The sequence below is a fragment of the Bufo bufo genome, chromosome 1 (genome assembly GCF_905171765.1).
Source record: "Bufo bufo chromosome 1, aBufBuf1.1, whole genome shotgun sequence".
Taxonomy (NCBI): Eukaryota; Metazoa; Chordata; class Amphibia; order Anura; family Bufonidae; genus Bufo; species Bufo bufo.
The window spans coordinates 572,246,987-572,264,797 of record NC_053389.1 but is presented as its reverse complement, the minus strand read 5'-3'; the positions used below and the strand labels follow the sequence as shown (position 1 = coordinate 572,264,797).

At 47.1% G+C, this 17,811-nt stretch overlaps 1 protein-coding gene across 2 annotated transcripts in view; it reads right to left on the bottom strand.

Moving 5' to 3' along the window:
* Nucleotides 1-17,811, bottom strand: part of UPF2 (UPF2 regulator of nonsense mediated mRNA decay) — a 112,109-nt gene that overhangs the window by 44,678 nt on the left and 49,620 nt on the right. For both annotated transcript variants that reach the window (XM_040413210.1, XM_040413211.1), the window contains exons 15-16: nt 12,057-12,240; nt 5,163-5,308 (exon numbers count right to left, since the gene is read on the bottom strand). In XM_040413210.1, the coding sequence (XP_040269144.1) occupies nt 5,163-5,308; nt 12,057-12,240 (330 nt within the window). The remainder of the gene's footprint in view (nt 1-5,162; nt 5,309-12,056; nt 12,241-17,811) is intronic.

The window sequence follows — 17,811 nt, the reverse complement described above, 5'->3', positions numbered from 1 at the left end:
CCCTTATCCTCGCGCACAGGAAGTGATGTCCTATCACTGCCTGTGCTTGAAGGAGCCTGACGTCTGGACGGGTAAGCCTGTCTGCTGAGGTCCGAGTTTTTTCGTTAATGACACCGCCGCTGAGCACCACTGCCACCAATGATTTAATTGAGCCTGGCTAATTTTATTTTAATTATTTGGCTGAGCAAGGCTTAATTTATTTGAGGGGACATGAAGCACCGCTGATTTATTTGGGGGACCCTGAGCACCATTGATTTATTTATTTGAGGGAAACCTGATGCACCACTGATTTATTTATTTGGGGGTACCCTGAGCACCGTTGATTTATTTGGGGGAGACCTGAAGCCCCGCTGATTTATTTATTTGGGGGACCCTGAGCACTTCTGATTTATTTATTTGGGGGGGGACATGAAGCACCACTGATTTATTTATTTGAGGGGTACCCTGAGCACCACTGATTTTTTTTTGGGGGGGGGGGTATTGTGAGCACCACTGAGTTATTTATTTGAGGGGTACTGTGCGCACCACTGATTAATTTTTTAGGGGGTATTTGTTGTTTATTATTTATTTTAAAGTTATTTATTTGGTTTACAAATATTTTGTATTTATGCTAAAGTTCTGTGGTTATGAATGAATACTGTATTTGAATTAACATTTGGTGTATTGGTGTCTGTGTGTGTTTTTGGTGGGTCATCATAACAGTAGCAAAATTTGTTATGACGTAGCAAGGAAAAAAATGTAATGGTTGCGGGTCACCACAACATGAGGAACTGTATTAAGGTTTCACGGCTTTAGAAAGGTTGAGAACCACTGTACTATATGATGTCTCCTTTGCTGGCTTGATTCAGTTTTTCCATCACATTAAGGCTGCGTTCACACGGGCGAGATTTCCGCGCGGGTGCAATGCGGTAGGTGAACGCATTGCACCCGCACTGAATCTGGACCCATTCATTTCTATGGGGCTGTTCAGATGAGCGATGATTTTCACGCATCACTTATGCGTTGCGTGAAAATCGCAGCATGCTCTATATTCTGCGTTTTTCACGCAACGCAGGCCCCATAGAAGTGAATGGGGTTGCGTGAAAATCGCAAGCATCCGCAAGCAAGTGCGGATGCGGTGCGATTTTCACGCATGGTTGCTAGGTGACAGTCTATAAACTGTATTACTTTCCCTTATAACATGGTTATAAGGGAAAATAATAGCATTCTGAATACAGAATGCATAGTAAAACAGGGCTGGAGGGGTTTAAAAAAATACACTCATTAACTCACCTTCTCCTCTTGATCTCGAAGTTCCCGGTCTCTTCTTTATTTGAGTTGTGGGCTAAAGGACCTTTGAGTTGAGTTTACTGATGAGTTGTGGGCTAAAAGACCTTTGGTGACGTCAGATCACATGCTACATCACCGTGGTGATGTACCATGTGATTGGAGCATGTGATCTGACGTCACCAAAGGTCTTTTAGCCCACAACTCATCAGTAAACTCAACTCAAAGGTCCTTTAGCCCACAACTCAAGTAAAGAAGAGACCGGGAACTTCGAGATCAAGAGGAGAAGGTGAGTTAATGAGTTTATTTTTTTAAACCCCTCCAGCCCTATTGTACTATGCATTCTGTATTCAGAATGCTATTATTTTCCCTTATAACCATGTTATAAGGGAAAATAATACAATCTACACTACAACTAACCCAAACCTGAACTTCTGTGAAGAAGTTCGGGTCTGGGTACCAGTGTCTGTTTTTTATCACGCGCGTGCAGAACACATTGCACCCGCGCGATAAAAACTGAACATCGGAACGCAATTGCAGTCAAAACTGACTGCAATTGCATTCCTACTCGCGCGGTTTTGCCGCAACACACCGGGACGCATCCGGACCTAATCCGGACACGCTTGTGTGAACCCAGCCTTAAGGGTCCATTCACACGTCCGCATGTCTGTTCCGCATTTTGCGGAACGGAATTGCGGACCCATTCATTTCTATGGGGCCACACAATGTGCTGCCCGGATCCGGACCCGCACTTCCGGGTCTGCAAGTTCTGTTCCCGAAAAAAAAAATAGAACATGTCCTATTCTTGTCCGCAATTGTAGACAAGATTAGGCATATTCTATTATAGTGCCGGCGAAGTGCGGTCCGCAAAATGCGGAACGCACATTGCCAGTGTCCATGTTTTGTGGATCCGCAAAACACACGGATGTGTGAATGGACCCTAAAGGGAACCGGTCATTAACTTTATGCTACCCATTCTAACGGCAGCATAAAAAGTAGTGACAGAAATGCTGATTTCGGCGGTGTGCCATTCATGAGCTAAACATAATTAGTTGCCGAGAACCAGCATCATAATAATTGGAGCACGGGCGTGGAAAAGAGTCACGGTTGCCTGAAAGAGTCCTGGTTATTCATGAATTCCTGCTCTCCCTACCACCTGCTGATGACTGACCGGCTTCTACCAAGTTTTCTCCCTTTTCTCTCTAGGAGAGAACTGACAATTATGTTCAGGTAGGATAACGGACTCTTCTCAGGTAGATTAGACTCTTTTCCAGGCCTGGGCTGCAATGATTATGATGCTGGTTCTCAGCAACCACTCACTTTTAGCTTATGTGTGACACACACCGCTGAGACCAGCATTTCTGTCACTACTTTATACTGTCCTCAGTGAGGTCATCATAAAGTTGATGACATTAACAAGTTCCCTTTAAATGTTACCAATACCCAGGAGTTATGACCACTCTGTAATCCAGCAGCGGTGGTTGTGCTTGCACACTATAGGAAAAAGTAGCAGCCTCTGCTCCCGACCACCAGAGGGGCCAATGTTTTTTCCTATAGTGTGCGACCCTAGCCAGTGCCACCCAGGGGCTTATGTAAACCCTAGCCAGTGCCACCCAGGGGCTTATGTAAACCCTAGCCAGTGCCACCCAGGGGCTTATGTAAACCCTAGCCAGTGCCACCCAGGGGCTTATGTAAAGGGAACCTGTCACCATGAAAATTCTACATAATCAGCATGTTACAGAGCAGGAGGAGCTAAGCCACGTTATATATAGTTTTGTGGGAAAATATGGAGAATAACCTGTATATCATTCATTTAAATTCCTGCTCTCTCTGGGCTTTGAAGCCAAGAAGGTGGTCCTATCAGTGACTAACAGCTATCTCTGTATACACAGTCATAGAGGTTAGGCTGTCAATCACTGATAGGACGACCGCCTTCTTGGCTTCAAAGCCCAGAGAGAGCAGGAATTTAAATGAATAAATGACAAAGTTTTACCAAATCTTTTCCTATAAACCTATATAATCAATCTGCTCCTCCTGCTCTATAAAATGCTGCCCGCAGATTACCTGCCTGTAACCCTAACCAGCGCTTCCCAGGAATGTATTATTTTTGTTTGGTACAAAAGGTGCCAGGTGTCTGCGCATGTCTTAGGGACAGGTATATTCAGAAGGTGCAATGAAGTTGCAGTTTGTATTGTTACTGCCATGAAAATGCAGCAATTAAAAAAACATTGCTGCCACATATTCACTGTAAGATATTTGTGGTAGTCACAGTTAAAATGGTGACTTGACAGCAGTTTGAACATATCAGCTGGTGTGCACTAGTTATTGAGGAGACTAGGGGCTGGGGGTATGGCATTAGTTACTAAGTTCCTCCCTCCCAGCTCTAATGTCACTTTGCCACCACACTACCACTACTGCCACCAGTCCTCCACTCTGGTTTCACCTTCCAGAGTGCTGCCCACTGCCACCATGGCCAGACCAGGTCCATTGTTACCATGTTGAATTTTGCATGCTTTACTGCTCTAGTCCCTTAGTGCCTGATTTGGTGATTTTGGAAAGGTAAGTATTCAGTCTCATCTTCTGTCAGATAAATTTTAAATATCTAAATGTGTTATTTATGCATTGCAGGCAGTTATAGAGTAGACTTGTAATGGGTCACTGCACAAAAAGCAACCACTTAACATATGTAGGCCTTCGTATTATTTATTTCAGTCACTGCAACTCTTGCAACTTCTCCTTGGCTACAAATACTCCTCAAAAATACTATGAGAAGTATTTTTTATATTCCAGAAAAATGCAGCGTGACCTCTGGGTGTTACCTTTTCCCTTACCAATGGAGTGTGCCTACACCCTCTCTCATGCTGGCTTCCACGCTGATGCTTCCCACACTGGGCCTGATGAAGGGCTGCATATAGCCCGAAACGTTGCCTGAAATTATGTCCAGCTGAATAAAATCATTAATTACTTAACCTTCAACTCTGGAGTGCTGTCAATTTGTATATATACACCCTCTTGCATTGTTAGCAGTGACTGGACAATTTTAGGCTATGCTGACCCATGGACAAGGGGAAAGGTAACATCCAGTTGTCAATGTATTCATACATTTCTAGGTTGAACAAGATGGAATAACCCAGAGTTCTAATAAAAGATGCTCCAGAACTGTTATATCCTGGGTGGTTACCAAGGACAGACATGTCCAGAGAGGTGACAGGGCCTTGTTTTAAAGGAGTAATCTGGTTATATAAAATAATCCCCTATCCACAGGATAGGGAACTATAAGATCGGTATTGTGGATACTGTCGATAGAGGGATAATAACCAAGATACCCCTTTAATTACTGAAACTCTGGAATTCTCCAAACCAACTGATCTACTGTGTTAAAGGGGTTGTCTCACTTCAGCAAGTGGCATTTATCATGTAGAGAAAGTTAATACAAGGCACTTACTAATGTATTGTTATTCTCCATATTGCCTCCTTTGCTGTCTGGATTCATTTTTCCATCACATTATACACTGCTCGCTTCCATGGTTACGGCCACCCTGCAATCCAGCAACAGTGGTGGTGCTGGCACACTGTAGAAAAAAATCACCAGCCTATGTGAGTTCCCATGGTCCCGGTCAACAGAGAGGCTGGCACTTTTGACTATAAATGTGCAAGCACGGCCACTGCTGATGGATTGCAGGGTGGTTGTAACCATGAAAATGAGAAGTGTATTATGTGATGGAAAAATGACTCCAGCCTGCAAAGGAGGCAATATGGATAATCACAATACATTAGTAAGTGTCTTGTATTCACTTTCTCTACATGATAAATGCCACTTGCTGTAATGAGACAACCCCTTTAATTTTCTATATTTAGCTTTTAACCAATACAATGAAATTATGAAGTATAATTACATCTTCTTCTGGTTCGTTCATTTCACTTTCATTCCCAGATTGCTCCTCCGTCTCTGCTCCAGCTTCCTCCTCCTCTTCATCATCCTCATACTCTAGAGCTTCTCCTTCAGCAATAGAATGTTTTGAGTCTTTGTCATTCACCAGACCTTTAGATGAGAAAACCAAGCATTTGTCAAACAGATGTTCATGCTTGTATAGGAAATTCAGAAAAAGTAGGGGATAGAAGCAGAGACCAGAACTGGGTGCGGCACCCCAATATGTAGCACATCCAGTCCTTCTGCTGAGGCTCATAATCCAGCATCAGAACTTAAGTAGCTTTTGGAGATACATTCCTTATCAATTAAAACCAGATACTGATATAGATTTATTTTTCTCATCTCGTTTCATTCTCCTGATTGTAGATTTATTAAATTCTATTTTCTGAACAACATTATAGGGGTGGCCATTAATCCCTCTTTCACACATCCGTGAAGATGTCCATGAAGAATTACCATAATGTTTGGTCCTTGTGTCAATTTTTTTTAACCTCCATGTGTCTTCTGTGTTTGATAAGACACTGCTAGGCTGAAAATTTGTTTCCGGAGCATCTCCTAGAAATAATCTGTGAAAGCCACAGACCAAACATTGCATTTGTGTTGTGTTCATGCTTTTCAAGGAAACCCATAGACTATGATGTAGGTGGGGGATCCATAATCGCAGCCAAAAAAAGATTTTTGTATAACTTACCAGTAAAATCTTTCTCGCTCTTCCTTGGGGGACACGGGAGACCATGGGTATAGCTCAGCTCCCTAGGAGACGTGACACTAAGTGAAAACGGTTAAGCCCCTCCTCCAGCAGCTATACCCTCAGCCTGGAGAGAGAGACAGCCAGTTGCGTGTCCAAGTAGTGAGAAAAGGCAATGACCAACAATGTGGAACCAACCAGCCAACTACCCAATGCAGTAAACCAAGTCTGTAACCGTGTATTAAAAACAAAATGAATGGGTGGGTGCTGTGTCCCCCAAGGAAGAGCGAGAAAGAGATTTTACTAGTAAGTTATACAAAAATCTCGTTTTCCTCGCCCATTTTCCTTGGGGGACACAGGAGACTATGGGACGTCCGAGAGCAGTCCAAGAGGGGAGGGACCACAGCTCCAAGGCGAAGCACCCGTAGGCATCAAAGAACCGCCGCCTGCAAAAAACAGGCGGCCCAAGGCAGCATCCGCCGATGCATGAGTATGCACCCTGTAGAACTTGGTAAAGGCATGCAAGAAAGACCAGTGGCCGCCGTGCACAAATGTTCGGCCAAAGCCCGATGTCTGCTGGCCCAAGAGACACCGACCGCTCTGGTGGAATGAGCAGCGACACCGAAAGATGGAACCTTGCCCCTGGTGCGGTAACGTCAGCAATAGCCAATTGATGAAGCGGGCGAAAACCAACTTAGAGGCCAGCAACCCTATGCGCGGACCTTCAGTTACCACAAAAAGAGTCAGAGCGCCGAAAAGAGTCGGTAATCTCCAAGTAAATCTTCAAGACACGAAAAACATCCAAGCAGCACAGTGTCCGTTCCCAGGGGTGGGAAGGGGAAGAGAGGACGATGGCCTTGTCGAGATGAAAGGCAGATACCACTGTCAGAAGGAAGGAAGGGACGGGATGGAGAACAGCTTTGTCGCGGGGAAGGACAGAAAGGCTCGGAACAAGGAAAAAAAAGGCCGCTAATTCAGACACCCGTCTGAGAGACATGATGGCCACAAGGAATAGGACCTACAGGACAGAGGCGTAGAGAGATCTTCTGTAACGGCTCGAAGGGGGAAGCTTGGAGCGCCGAGAGCACAGTATTTAGTTCCCAGGGCGGTACCGGGGGACGGTACAGAGGAACCAATGAGCCACCCCATGGAGGGGCCAGGGGACGCCGGAGGAGGATGGATAGCGCCGACACTTGACCCTTCAAGGAACAGAGTCCCAGTCCCAGGCCGGACTGGAGAAAGGACTGAACCGTGGGGAGAGAAAGGCGGAGTGGGGGGGAACGCCCAGCTTCCCACAGAACCGCAGGTAAGATTTCCAAGACCGATTATAGACCCTGGACGAAGCACGTGATCAGGCGCAGACCAGTAGCACGGGCGGAAGAGTCCGGCAAAGCTGGTTCATCGGCCCACGAGCAACTCCGTCCCGTAGCCACCCGGAGTGGGGGAGCAGAAGAGCGGACGGAAAGAACCGAAGGGGTCCGTCCAGTAGCCGACAGATGCCAGGACAAGTCAGGCTAAAGTCCATGTCGATGGTGCTACCGGAGGAAGGGGTTCTACCATTCCTTGAGGAAGGTTTAAGGATACTAATTGACCGAAGAGTAGTCCTCAAGCAGGGACAACAGCAGGAAGGGATGAGGATGGCCTTGCTGTAGAACGCAATGCAGCTACCCGCAGTACAGCAGGAAGATAGTAGTCGCGGAACAAAAAAAACGGCAGGTAAGGCAGAGACAACTAACCTTGAGACGGATGAGGTATAATTGGAGGGCACCATCACTACCTCAGACTAGAGCGAACGGATTACCAGTACAGGGAGTGAGAGGCTACGGCCTACCAGTTAAGGGCCAATATGGCAAGGAATAGAAGTGCTACAGTTACTACTGTAGAGACCCAGATTCAAGCCTGGGGGTCAACTTACCGAGAAGGTAAGTTTACAGCAGGACCCCTGGCTAGAAACGGAAAAACGCAATCTGCCACAAACGTGAGGACAGAACGCGGTAGGTACGGTAAGTGAGCACACGGCCAGTACAGCTAGTGTGAACGAGGGAGACGGTCCAAGGTCACAAGAGGAACTCCGGAATCATCCAAGACAACAACCATACTCTCCCGAGGAGAGGGCTGTGAAGGAACAGCCTCTGAAGCCTGACCAGGGCAGAAGCAACATCGGAGGGATATGCCCTGAGCAGGAGCCAAAACAGAGACGGCGAGAAGAAGCAGTCGAGGCAGACGCCGAAAGGAGGAGTGGGTAACAGGGTAGTCAGAGTAGGACAGCTCAAAGGCAGAACACCCGATACTCTGTCACCCGGCTCACCGCCTCGCAGAAGGCGAACACCCTGAAGAACCCAAGGTGGAGGTCCCCCGGACCTGGCATAACCGAAGCCTCCAAAGAAGAGCGGCCCGAACCTGGCAGCAGAGCGGCACTAAAGTGCAGAGGGCGCCCATAGGAAGGACTCATACCACACCACATCCGAAGAGGAGGGAATGGTAGTAGGTGAGGGAACCGTAGTCCCGCCAGAGCCAACGGGAACCGTAGTCCCGTCAGAGTAGGTGAGGGCGCTGCAGACAGCCCTCTCGTCCATGAGACCGCTTGCGCAGGGAACCAAAGCAGGAGGAGGACAAAACGGGTACGCATCCAGGAGCCATGAACACTCCACAGGTGGAAGGGCCAACGAGCATGGTGGATACTGCCACAAGCGGAACCGCAAAATACTGTTCAAACCCGAGAATGAGCACCGCCTAGCTCGGTGCAGGCAGAGAGCAAGTAGACCACGTCCGGACCAGGTGGAAGCAGAATGATCTCTTCGGAGAAGAGTGTAAGGCGTGTGCGGCTAGTATCGTATCCCAAGAGAAACACGTATGTCGCGGGAAGAAGGGGGACATACGTACGGTCAGCCCCGTAAGCAGTGAGAATGCCAACCCACCTACGGGAGGAGAAGGCATATACGGCCCATACAATGCACAGAGCGCGCATGAATGTAAACCCACTGTAAATATTCACTCTGGGAAGGGGGGCCATCGACAGAGCTCCAAAGTATCTACAGAAGTGCAATATGCCACCTGGAAGGGAGTCATGCACAAGACTAGTACAGTATGCGATGGAACGCAAGCAGTCCGCCTAGAAAAAGGGGGATATGCACCTGGCAAACACTGCATTCGGCAAGAGTGTAAAGGCCCGCCTAAGAAGGGGGTGATGCCCAAGACCAATACCGACTTCAGAGAAGTAGGGCATACCATATTCCGCCCAGAAGGGGGTCATGCACATGGCCGCACTGTATCCAGTAGGAACGCCTAGGGAAGGGGGACATGCACATGGATACCATTGCATTAAGTGATAGTGCAATAATCCAACTAACACCGTATCCCGTGAGAGTGCAACTACCCCACCAATAAAGGAGGACATGCATGAGGCCAGCACAGCACATACAAGGTCAGCCTTGAGTCCCTTGAGCGTGCAAAATTCCACTTATGAAATGAGGGGCGGTCATGCACATGGCCAGCACCGCATCCAGTGGGAGTGCAAGCATTCCACCCAGGGAAGGGGGTCATGCACATGGCCAGCAACGTATCTGGTGAGAGTGCAGTATTCCGCCTAAGAAAGGGGGTCACGCACGTGGTCAGCACCACATCTGGTGAGAGTGCAAGCACCCCGCCGATGGAAAGGGGTCGTGCACATGGCCAGCAACGTACCGGCGAGAGAACAACCACAGGCAGTGAGAGAGCATTATGGCGCCTAAGGAAAGGAGGCATGCACATGGCCGGCATCGAATGCAGTGAGAGTGCATAATTCCGCCTATGGAAGGAGGTTGTGCACGTGGCCAGCACCTCCAGTGAGAGTGCAGTATTCCGCCTATGGAAGGGGGCATGCACATGGCCGGCAGCAGATCCCGTGAGAGTGCCGAATTCCTCCTATGGAAGGAGGTCATGCACAAGGCCAGTACCGTAAGCGGTGAGGGTGCGGAATTCCGTCTGTAGAAAGGGGTCATGCACCCAGCAGACACTGTACTCGGGGGGGTGACTGCAAAATTCCACCCAGGGAAGGGGGCATGTACTTTGGCCAGCGCCATGTGCGGGGAGCGCAACATGCCGCCTATGGAAAGGGGGGCATGCACCTGGCCAGCTCTACCGAGATCAGGCTGCAGCGTCCAGCGCAGCCAACAAGACTTCCATAGCGTACAACTTTGATACAAATTTTTTTTTTTTAAATGACACAGCCTCTCTGAGAGGCAGGAAGGGGCCACCATGCAGGCCCATGAGGAAGGCCCGGATCTCAGAGGGCCTCCTCTATACGGGAGCCGGCCCATGGAGATGGCCGGTACCTAAGGGGTTAACTGGGATCCGGCCAGGGGGCGGCGTAGCGATCCCCTGGGGGAGGAGGAACCTCCAGGCGGGAAGAACGTAGGGTAGAACCCCCTCCTCCGGTAGCGAAGTAGGGCTGGAGAAGCCACTCTCTCACCATCAGCCGTCTTCACCCTTGGTCGGTTCCAGCAGGGTCGCCCCTTCAGCTACTGGCACCGTAATGGCCGGACTCTGGAAGAGGGACTCGACGTGCGGGCGACCCTTGCGCTGGCGGGATGCAGGGGAGCTAGGCTGACCTGGCCCACCTTGCCTTCTGTGGGGGTGGCAGCAGTGCGGGTGACCGGCACTGGCGCAGCTCAACCCCGGGAGAAAGAGAGGTCTAGAAGACTGGAAGAAAAAGAAAAAAAATAATAAATGAGAAAGGAGAAAACAGCCCTGCAGAGCAGGGAGTGTCTTGCCTCCTTGGACACTAAGCAAAAACTGGCTGTCTCTTTCTCCTGGCCTTGATGATATGCGCGGTCCGAACTCTATATTTATACCTGTTTAAAGCGTGACTGACCCCACAACACTTTTCGGACCTGCAGCACAGCATTGTTGCGGACTGGTGATAAATTTCTTTTGTATCGTCTTTCTCCAGGCTGAGGGTAAGGCTGCTGGAGGAGGGGCTTAACAGTTTTCACTTAGTGTCACGCCTCCTAGGGAGCTGAGCTATACCCATGGTCTCCTGTGTCCCCCAAGGAAAATGGGCGAGAAATAGGGAATGCTTCCGTAGTGTCACCACCATCTCACGGTTCGATGTGTGAATACGTACATTTAAGTCAAGTCAATGGATATTTGTGCAGTCCATGGAGACCACGGACATTACACTTCAGTGATTCACTGACGTGTGAAAAAGGCTAAAAAACATTTCAGAAATGTGCTTTACAGCAGTTCCTAGGACCATAGCGGATTGTAGAGTAGAGCTGATTCACTGACTTCCATAGTAGTTTTCAGGTATGCTCTGTGATCTGTGCAAGGAGGTGGAGGCGAGCTGTATACAGGTGAAACTCAAAAATTTTGAATATTGTGCAAAAGTCCATTTATTTCAGTAATGCAAATTAAAAGGAATTGCATTAATAGAGCTTAAAATTAAAATTTTGTGAAAAGGTTCAATATTCTAGGCTCAAAGTGTCACACTCTAGTCAGCTAATTAATCCATATCCCCTGAGCAAAGGGTACCCGAGATTGTGACTGGGGTTTCATAAGCTGTAAGCCATAATCATCCAAATTATACCAAATACAGGCTTGAAATATCTCACTTTGCATGTAATGAGTCTCTCATATATTAGTTTCACCTTTTAAGTTGTATTACTGAAATAAATGAACTTTGCACGATATTCTAATTTTTCGAGTTTCACCTGTATATTTTACACATAACGGCAAGATCAGTGAATATGACAATGCTAGTAATGAAAGGCTGGATGAGCAGCATAACTAGGATAATAGAGCAACACAGAAGCGTGGGAAAGAGGGAAGCAAACTGCTTTCAAAATAAACCTCAGTGTAATTAGTAAGGTAACAATCCTAACTGTTTGCTTTGATTTCTTGAGGTGATATAGAAATCAAGACAATATAGTAGATCTACTGTATAGTTCTGTGAAGGTGATCACTTAAAAAGAATGTCACCATGCAGACAAAAAAAAAAAAGAACCATGAGAAAATGTCCAGGTCTTGTCAACAGTGGGACACAATACTACTAAATACTTTCAAATCTGGTTCCTTATTCCTCAAACTCTTGGTTGTCTATCTGTTGACAGCTAACAATACTATTTAGTTCTTCTCCATTTTATTGCCTGTGGGTCCAAGAATGTGCTAGAAAACTTGTTCTAAACCTCTCACCTAGTTTAACCAGAAACTCTCGTTCCAGATCTTGAACTTGTCGGACAGCTTCGTTCAAAGAGTTGGACTGTTTCATTTTTGGCCTCAGCAGCTCCAGTGTATCGCTTATCATATAGTCAATGTCTATAGGAAATGGGTGCTCTTTTGTCCATACATCCAGGGTTTTTTTCCACCAGACATACCGCTAGAAATGAAAATAGAAGTCAAAGCCAAATGTGGTAAATGCACCAAACTGGTAAACAATGTAACGCTTTATGGATCTTATGTATTAAGCAACCCCTCCCAAAAAAAACTAAACCCGACAAACAGAATGATCAATGTAAGGTTTGGACGTAACTACTGCCTGCAGGTAGAACCAGAAGCAATGCTGGGGAATCGGGTGCTGCTGCTGCTAACAGCTCCTCTTTAGCAAATCTGGCGACTACATTTAGGTCGTGTCAATCATTATTAACCTCTTAAGGACATTGGGCGTACAGGTACGCCCTTGTGCCCTGGTACTTAAGGACACAGGGCGTACATGTACGCCCGGTGTATTTTCGATCACTGCCGTGCGGCTGGCAGTGATCGGAACCCGGTGCCTGCTCAAATCATTGAGCAGGCACCTAGGCTAAATGCGCGGGGGGGTCCCGTAACCCCCCCCATGTCGGCGATCGCGGCAAACCGCAGGTCAATTCAGACCTGCGGTTTGCTGCGATTTCTGCAGTTTCTGAAACTGATCAGAAACTTTATATGCCTAAACAAGTTTTATTCACCCCCCCCCCCTGCACCCCCGAATGATTTTTATGGTGGCGGGAGGTGCAGGGGGAGGGTTGCGGGCGGTGTGGGAGGCGGGCGGTGCGGCAGGCGGGATCGCGATCCCCCGCCCGCCTCCCCTTGTATAATCGTTGGTGTCTAGTGGGGATACCAGGGTGCCAGCACATTGCTGGCACCCTGGTATAAACGGCTGACAACTGCGATGCGATGTCAGCCGTTTAACCCTTTCAATACAGCGGTCCGTACGGACCGCTGTATGGAAAAGGTTAACAGCGCAGGGAGCTCCCTCCCTCTCCCATCGGGGGGCTGCTGTGCCTTTGCAGCCCCCCGATGGAGAGGGAGAGAGCCCCCAGAGAGCCCCCCGAGAGATCCCCTCCTTACCCTTCCCCGTCTGCGAAGTTCTGAGCAGTACTGAGCAGACGGGGAAGGTTCCCATGGCAACAGGACGCCTCTCAGGCGTCCTGCTGTCCATGGTGCTGAACAGATCTGTGCTGAAAGGCATAGATCTGTTCAGTGTAAGTAAAATATAGTACAGAACAATATATATTGTACTGTACTGTATTATACAGACATCAGACCCACTGGATCTTCAAGAACCAAGTGGGTCTGGGTCAAAAAAAAGTGAATTAAAGTGAAAAAAAAGTAAAAATCAAAAAACACATTTATCACTGATAAAAAATGAAAAAAATAAAATTCCCTACACATGTTTGGTATCGCCGCGTCCGTAACGACCTGATCTATAAAACGGTCATGTTACTTTACCCGAACGGTGAACACCATAAAAATAAAAAATAAAAAACTATGATGAAATTGAAATTTTGCCCACCTTACTTCCCAAAAAAGGTAATAAAAAAGTGATCAAAAAAGTCGCATGTACGCCAAAATTGTAACAATCAAACCGTCATCTCATCCCGCAAAAATCATACCCTACCCAAGATAATCGCCCAAAAACTGAAAAAACTATGGCTCTTAGACTATGGAAACACTAAAACATGATTTTTTTTGTTTCAAAAATGAAATCATTGTGTAAAACTTACATAAATAAAAAAAAAGTATACATATTAGGTATCGCCGCGTCCGTATCACCCGGCTCTATAAAAATATCACATAATCTAACCCCTCAGATGACCACCGTAAAAAAATAAAAACGGTGTAAAAAAAGCCATTTTTTGTCATCTTACGTCACAAAAAGTGTAATAGCAAGCAATCAAAAAGTCATATGCACCCCAAAATAGATGCCAATCAAACCGTCATCTCATCCCGCAAAAAATGAGACCCTACTTAAGATAATCGCCCAAAAACTGAAAAAACTATGGCTCTTAGACTATGGAGACACTAAAACATTTTTTTGGTTTTAAAAATGAAATCATTGTGTAAAACTTGAAAAATTGAAAAATTAGACAAAAAAAATTAAATTCTCAAATTTCCTCCCTATTTGCCAATAACTCTTGTGCAACACCTAAAGGGTTAACAACGTATGCAAAATCAGTTTTGAATACCTTGAGGGGTGTAGTTTCTTAGATGGGGTCATTTTTGGGTGGTTTCTATAATGTAAGCCTCGCAAAGTGACTTGAGACCTGAACTGGTCCCTAGAAATTGAGTTTTTGTAAATTTGGGAAAAATTTCAAGATTTGCTTCTAAACTTCTAAGCCTTCTAACATCCCCAAAAAATAAAATATCATTCCCAAAACAATTCAAAACATGAAGTAGACATATGGGGAATGTAAAGTCATCACAATTTTTGGGGGTATTACGATGTATTAGAGAAACTAAAACTTTGAAATTTGCAAATTTTTTTCAAATTTTTGTTAAATTAGGTATTTTTTGGTGCAAAAATTTTTTTTTTTTTTACGCCATTTTACCAGTGTCATGAAGTACAATATGTGACGAAAAAACAATCTCAGAACGGCCTGCATAAGTCAAAGCGTTTTAAAGTTATCAGCACTTAAAGGGACTCTGGTCAGATTTTCAAAAAATGGCCTGGTCCTAAGGTGTAAAAAGGCTGTGTCCTTAAGGGGTTAAAGGTATAATAATTATGGGTATAATAAATGTTAAACAACTGTGTAAAAGGAGAAACAGGCAAAATTTAAAACAAACTATATGTTTTAAATTCAATACGATTAGACACTTACTAATGTGGGGTCTGCAGCTGAGGCCTCTGCACAGCAGTCTCGTGACCATGATCCTAGTGTGTATCACAATAGAAAACGGATCAGTCCTCCACTGACTTTCAATGGAGTTAATGACGAATCCGTCTTGGCAATGTTAATGATAATACAACCAGATCCGTTCTGAACGGATGCAGATGGTTGTATTAATCTAGTAACAGAAGCGTTTTTTGCAGAACCCTGCCGGATCCAGCAAAAACGCTAGTGTGAAAGTAGCCTTAGTGTGCATACACTGAACATGTGATTTCTCTCTCCTCTCCCCATCCCTAAATGTACGGGAGGGTTACACACCACATGCCTCTTATCTCCACTAGTCTCTATCTCTTTCCCTGTGTTGATGACAGGATTGAGTCTGTCATCCTGGGCAGTAGACTGTGCAGTGCCCAGCGAGCCTTGTTGTGTGTAAAGAGTAATAAAAGCACTTCTTTATATCTGGAAATAGAGGGACAGGCAGCTGTAAACAGAGGGGAGACCAAACAGGGAATCTGTAGTCCTTTATATGGTGATCCTGTCCGGAGCAAGCCCTAGTAGCAGAGGTACTATACAGAGTTGGGTAAGAGAATGAAAAACAACTACTTCTGAACCATGGTGGCATCATCTGCTGAGCATTCAGACTAGGGAATCGACCGATATTGATTTTTTAGGGCCGATACCGATAATTTGTGAACTTTCAGGCCGATAGCCGATAATTTATACCGATATTCTGTGAAATTTCATTTTTATTTTTTTTATTCCTACAGAAATCTGCTGAAAATGAATATTTTTATTGTTAATGTGTATTTTTTTTTTTTTGTAAATCTTTCCTTTTTATTTATACTTTATATTTTTTTTATTTTTTTTTTACTTTTAGCCCCCTTAGGGACTAGAACCCTTGTCCTATTCACCCTGATAGAGATCTATCAGGGTGAATAGGACCTCACACTGTCCCTGCTGCCCTGTGCACACAGCAGCATGGAGCTTACCATGGCAGCCAGGGCTTCAGTAGCGTTCTGGCTGCCATGGTAACTGATCGTAGCCCCAGGCTTACACTGCTGGGGCTCCGATCGGAGGAGGAGGGGAGAGGGGACCCTGTGGCCACTGCCACCAATGAGTAAAACTGGGGGGGCTTGTCACCAGGATTTTGTGCATAGAGCTGGGGACATGGGCTGCTAGATGGCCGCTAGCACATCTACAATACCCAGTCCCCATAGCTCTCTGTGCTTTTATTGTGTTAAAAAGGAGACTTTTGTATTACTTACCAGTAAAGTCTCTTTCTCGCTCTTCCTTGGGGGACACAGGAAACCATGGGTATAGCTCTGCTCCCTAGGAGGCGTGACACTAAGTGAAAGCTGTAAGCCCCTCCTCCATCAGCTATACCCTTCAGCCTGGAGAAGAGACTGCCAGTTGCGTGTCCAAGTAGTGAAAGATAACCACCAACCGGAAAAAAGAACCGTCAAGCCCCAACGGGGGCAACCAAGCCGGAACCACAACTGTAAACCCAAATGAAGGGCGGGTGCTGTGTCCCCCAAGGAAGAGCGAGAAAGAGACTTTACTGGTAAGTAATACAAAAGTCTCCTTTTCTCGCCCATATTCCTTGGGGGACACAGGAAACCATGGGACGTTCCAGAGCAGTCCCAGAAGGGAGGGACCAGAACAAACTAGACCAACACCGGAGGCATCAATCAACTGCCGCCTGCAACACCAGACGGCCTAAAGCAGCGTCAGCCGACGCATGAGTATGCACCCTGTAGAACTTGGTGAAGGTGTGCAAGGAGGACCAAGTGGCCGCCTTGCAAATCTGCTCCGTAGAAGCCCGATTTCTCTGAGCCCAGGAAGCCCCGACCGCTCTAGTGGAATGAGCGGTAACACCGAGGGGCGGAACCTTGCCCTTGGCGAGATAAGCCTCAGTAACAGCCATCTTGACAAAACGGGCGATAGCAACTTTGGATGCCGCCAACCCTCTGCGCGACCCCTCCGGAACCACAAAGAGCGAGTCAGTACGCCTGAAAGAGCTGGTTACCCCCAGGTAAACCTTGAGCGCCCTGACAACGTCCAGGCGATGAAGTTCCCTCTCCCTAGGGTGGGAAGGGGAAGGACACAAAGAGGGGAGAACGATGTCCTCGTTCAGATGAAAGGCGGAGACCACCTTAGGAAGGAAGGAAGGGACCGGACGAAGAACTACCTTGTCCTGGTGGAACACTAGGAAAGGTTCCAGACAGGAGAGTGCAGCCAATTCGGACACCCTCCGAAGAGAGGTGACGGCTACAAGGAAAATAACCTTGCAGGACAGAAGTCGCAAGGAAACCGTCCGCAGAGGCTCGAAAGGAGAAGCCTGGAGCGCTGAGAGAACCAGGTTCAGGTCCCAGGGCGGTACCGGAGGCCGGTACGGGGGAACCGCGTGAGCCACGCCCTGAAGGAAGGTCTTGACAGGACCAAGGGGGGCCAGTGGGCGCTGAAACAAAATGGACAGCGCAGACACCTGACCCTTCAAAGAACTAAGACCCAGACCTTGGGCAAGTCCGCTCTGCAGGAAGGACAAAACGGTGGGGAGAGAAAAGCGGAGCGGAGGAATCCCCAGATCGGCACAGAACCCCAAATAGGTCCTCCAGGTCCTATAATAGATCCTAGAAGAGGACGGCTTACGGGCGCGGATCATGGTGCGGACGACGTCCGCAGAAAAACCCCTACGTGTCAGGACGGTGGTCTCAACAACCACGCCGTCAAACGTAGGGACCTTAAACGCGGGTGGAAGATCGGTCCCTGAGAGAGAAGATCTTCCCTGGCGGGCAGCGGCCAGGGCGCGTCTGCCAGGAGCAGCATGAGGTCGGCATACCAAGACCGGCGGGGCCAGTCCG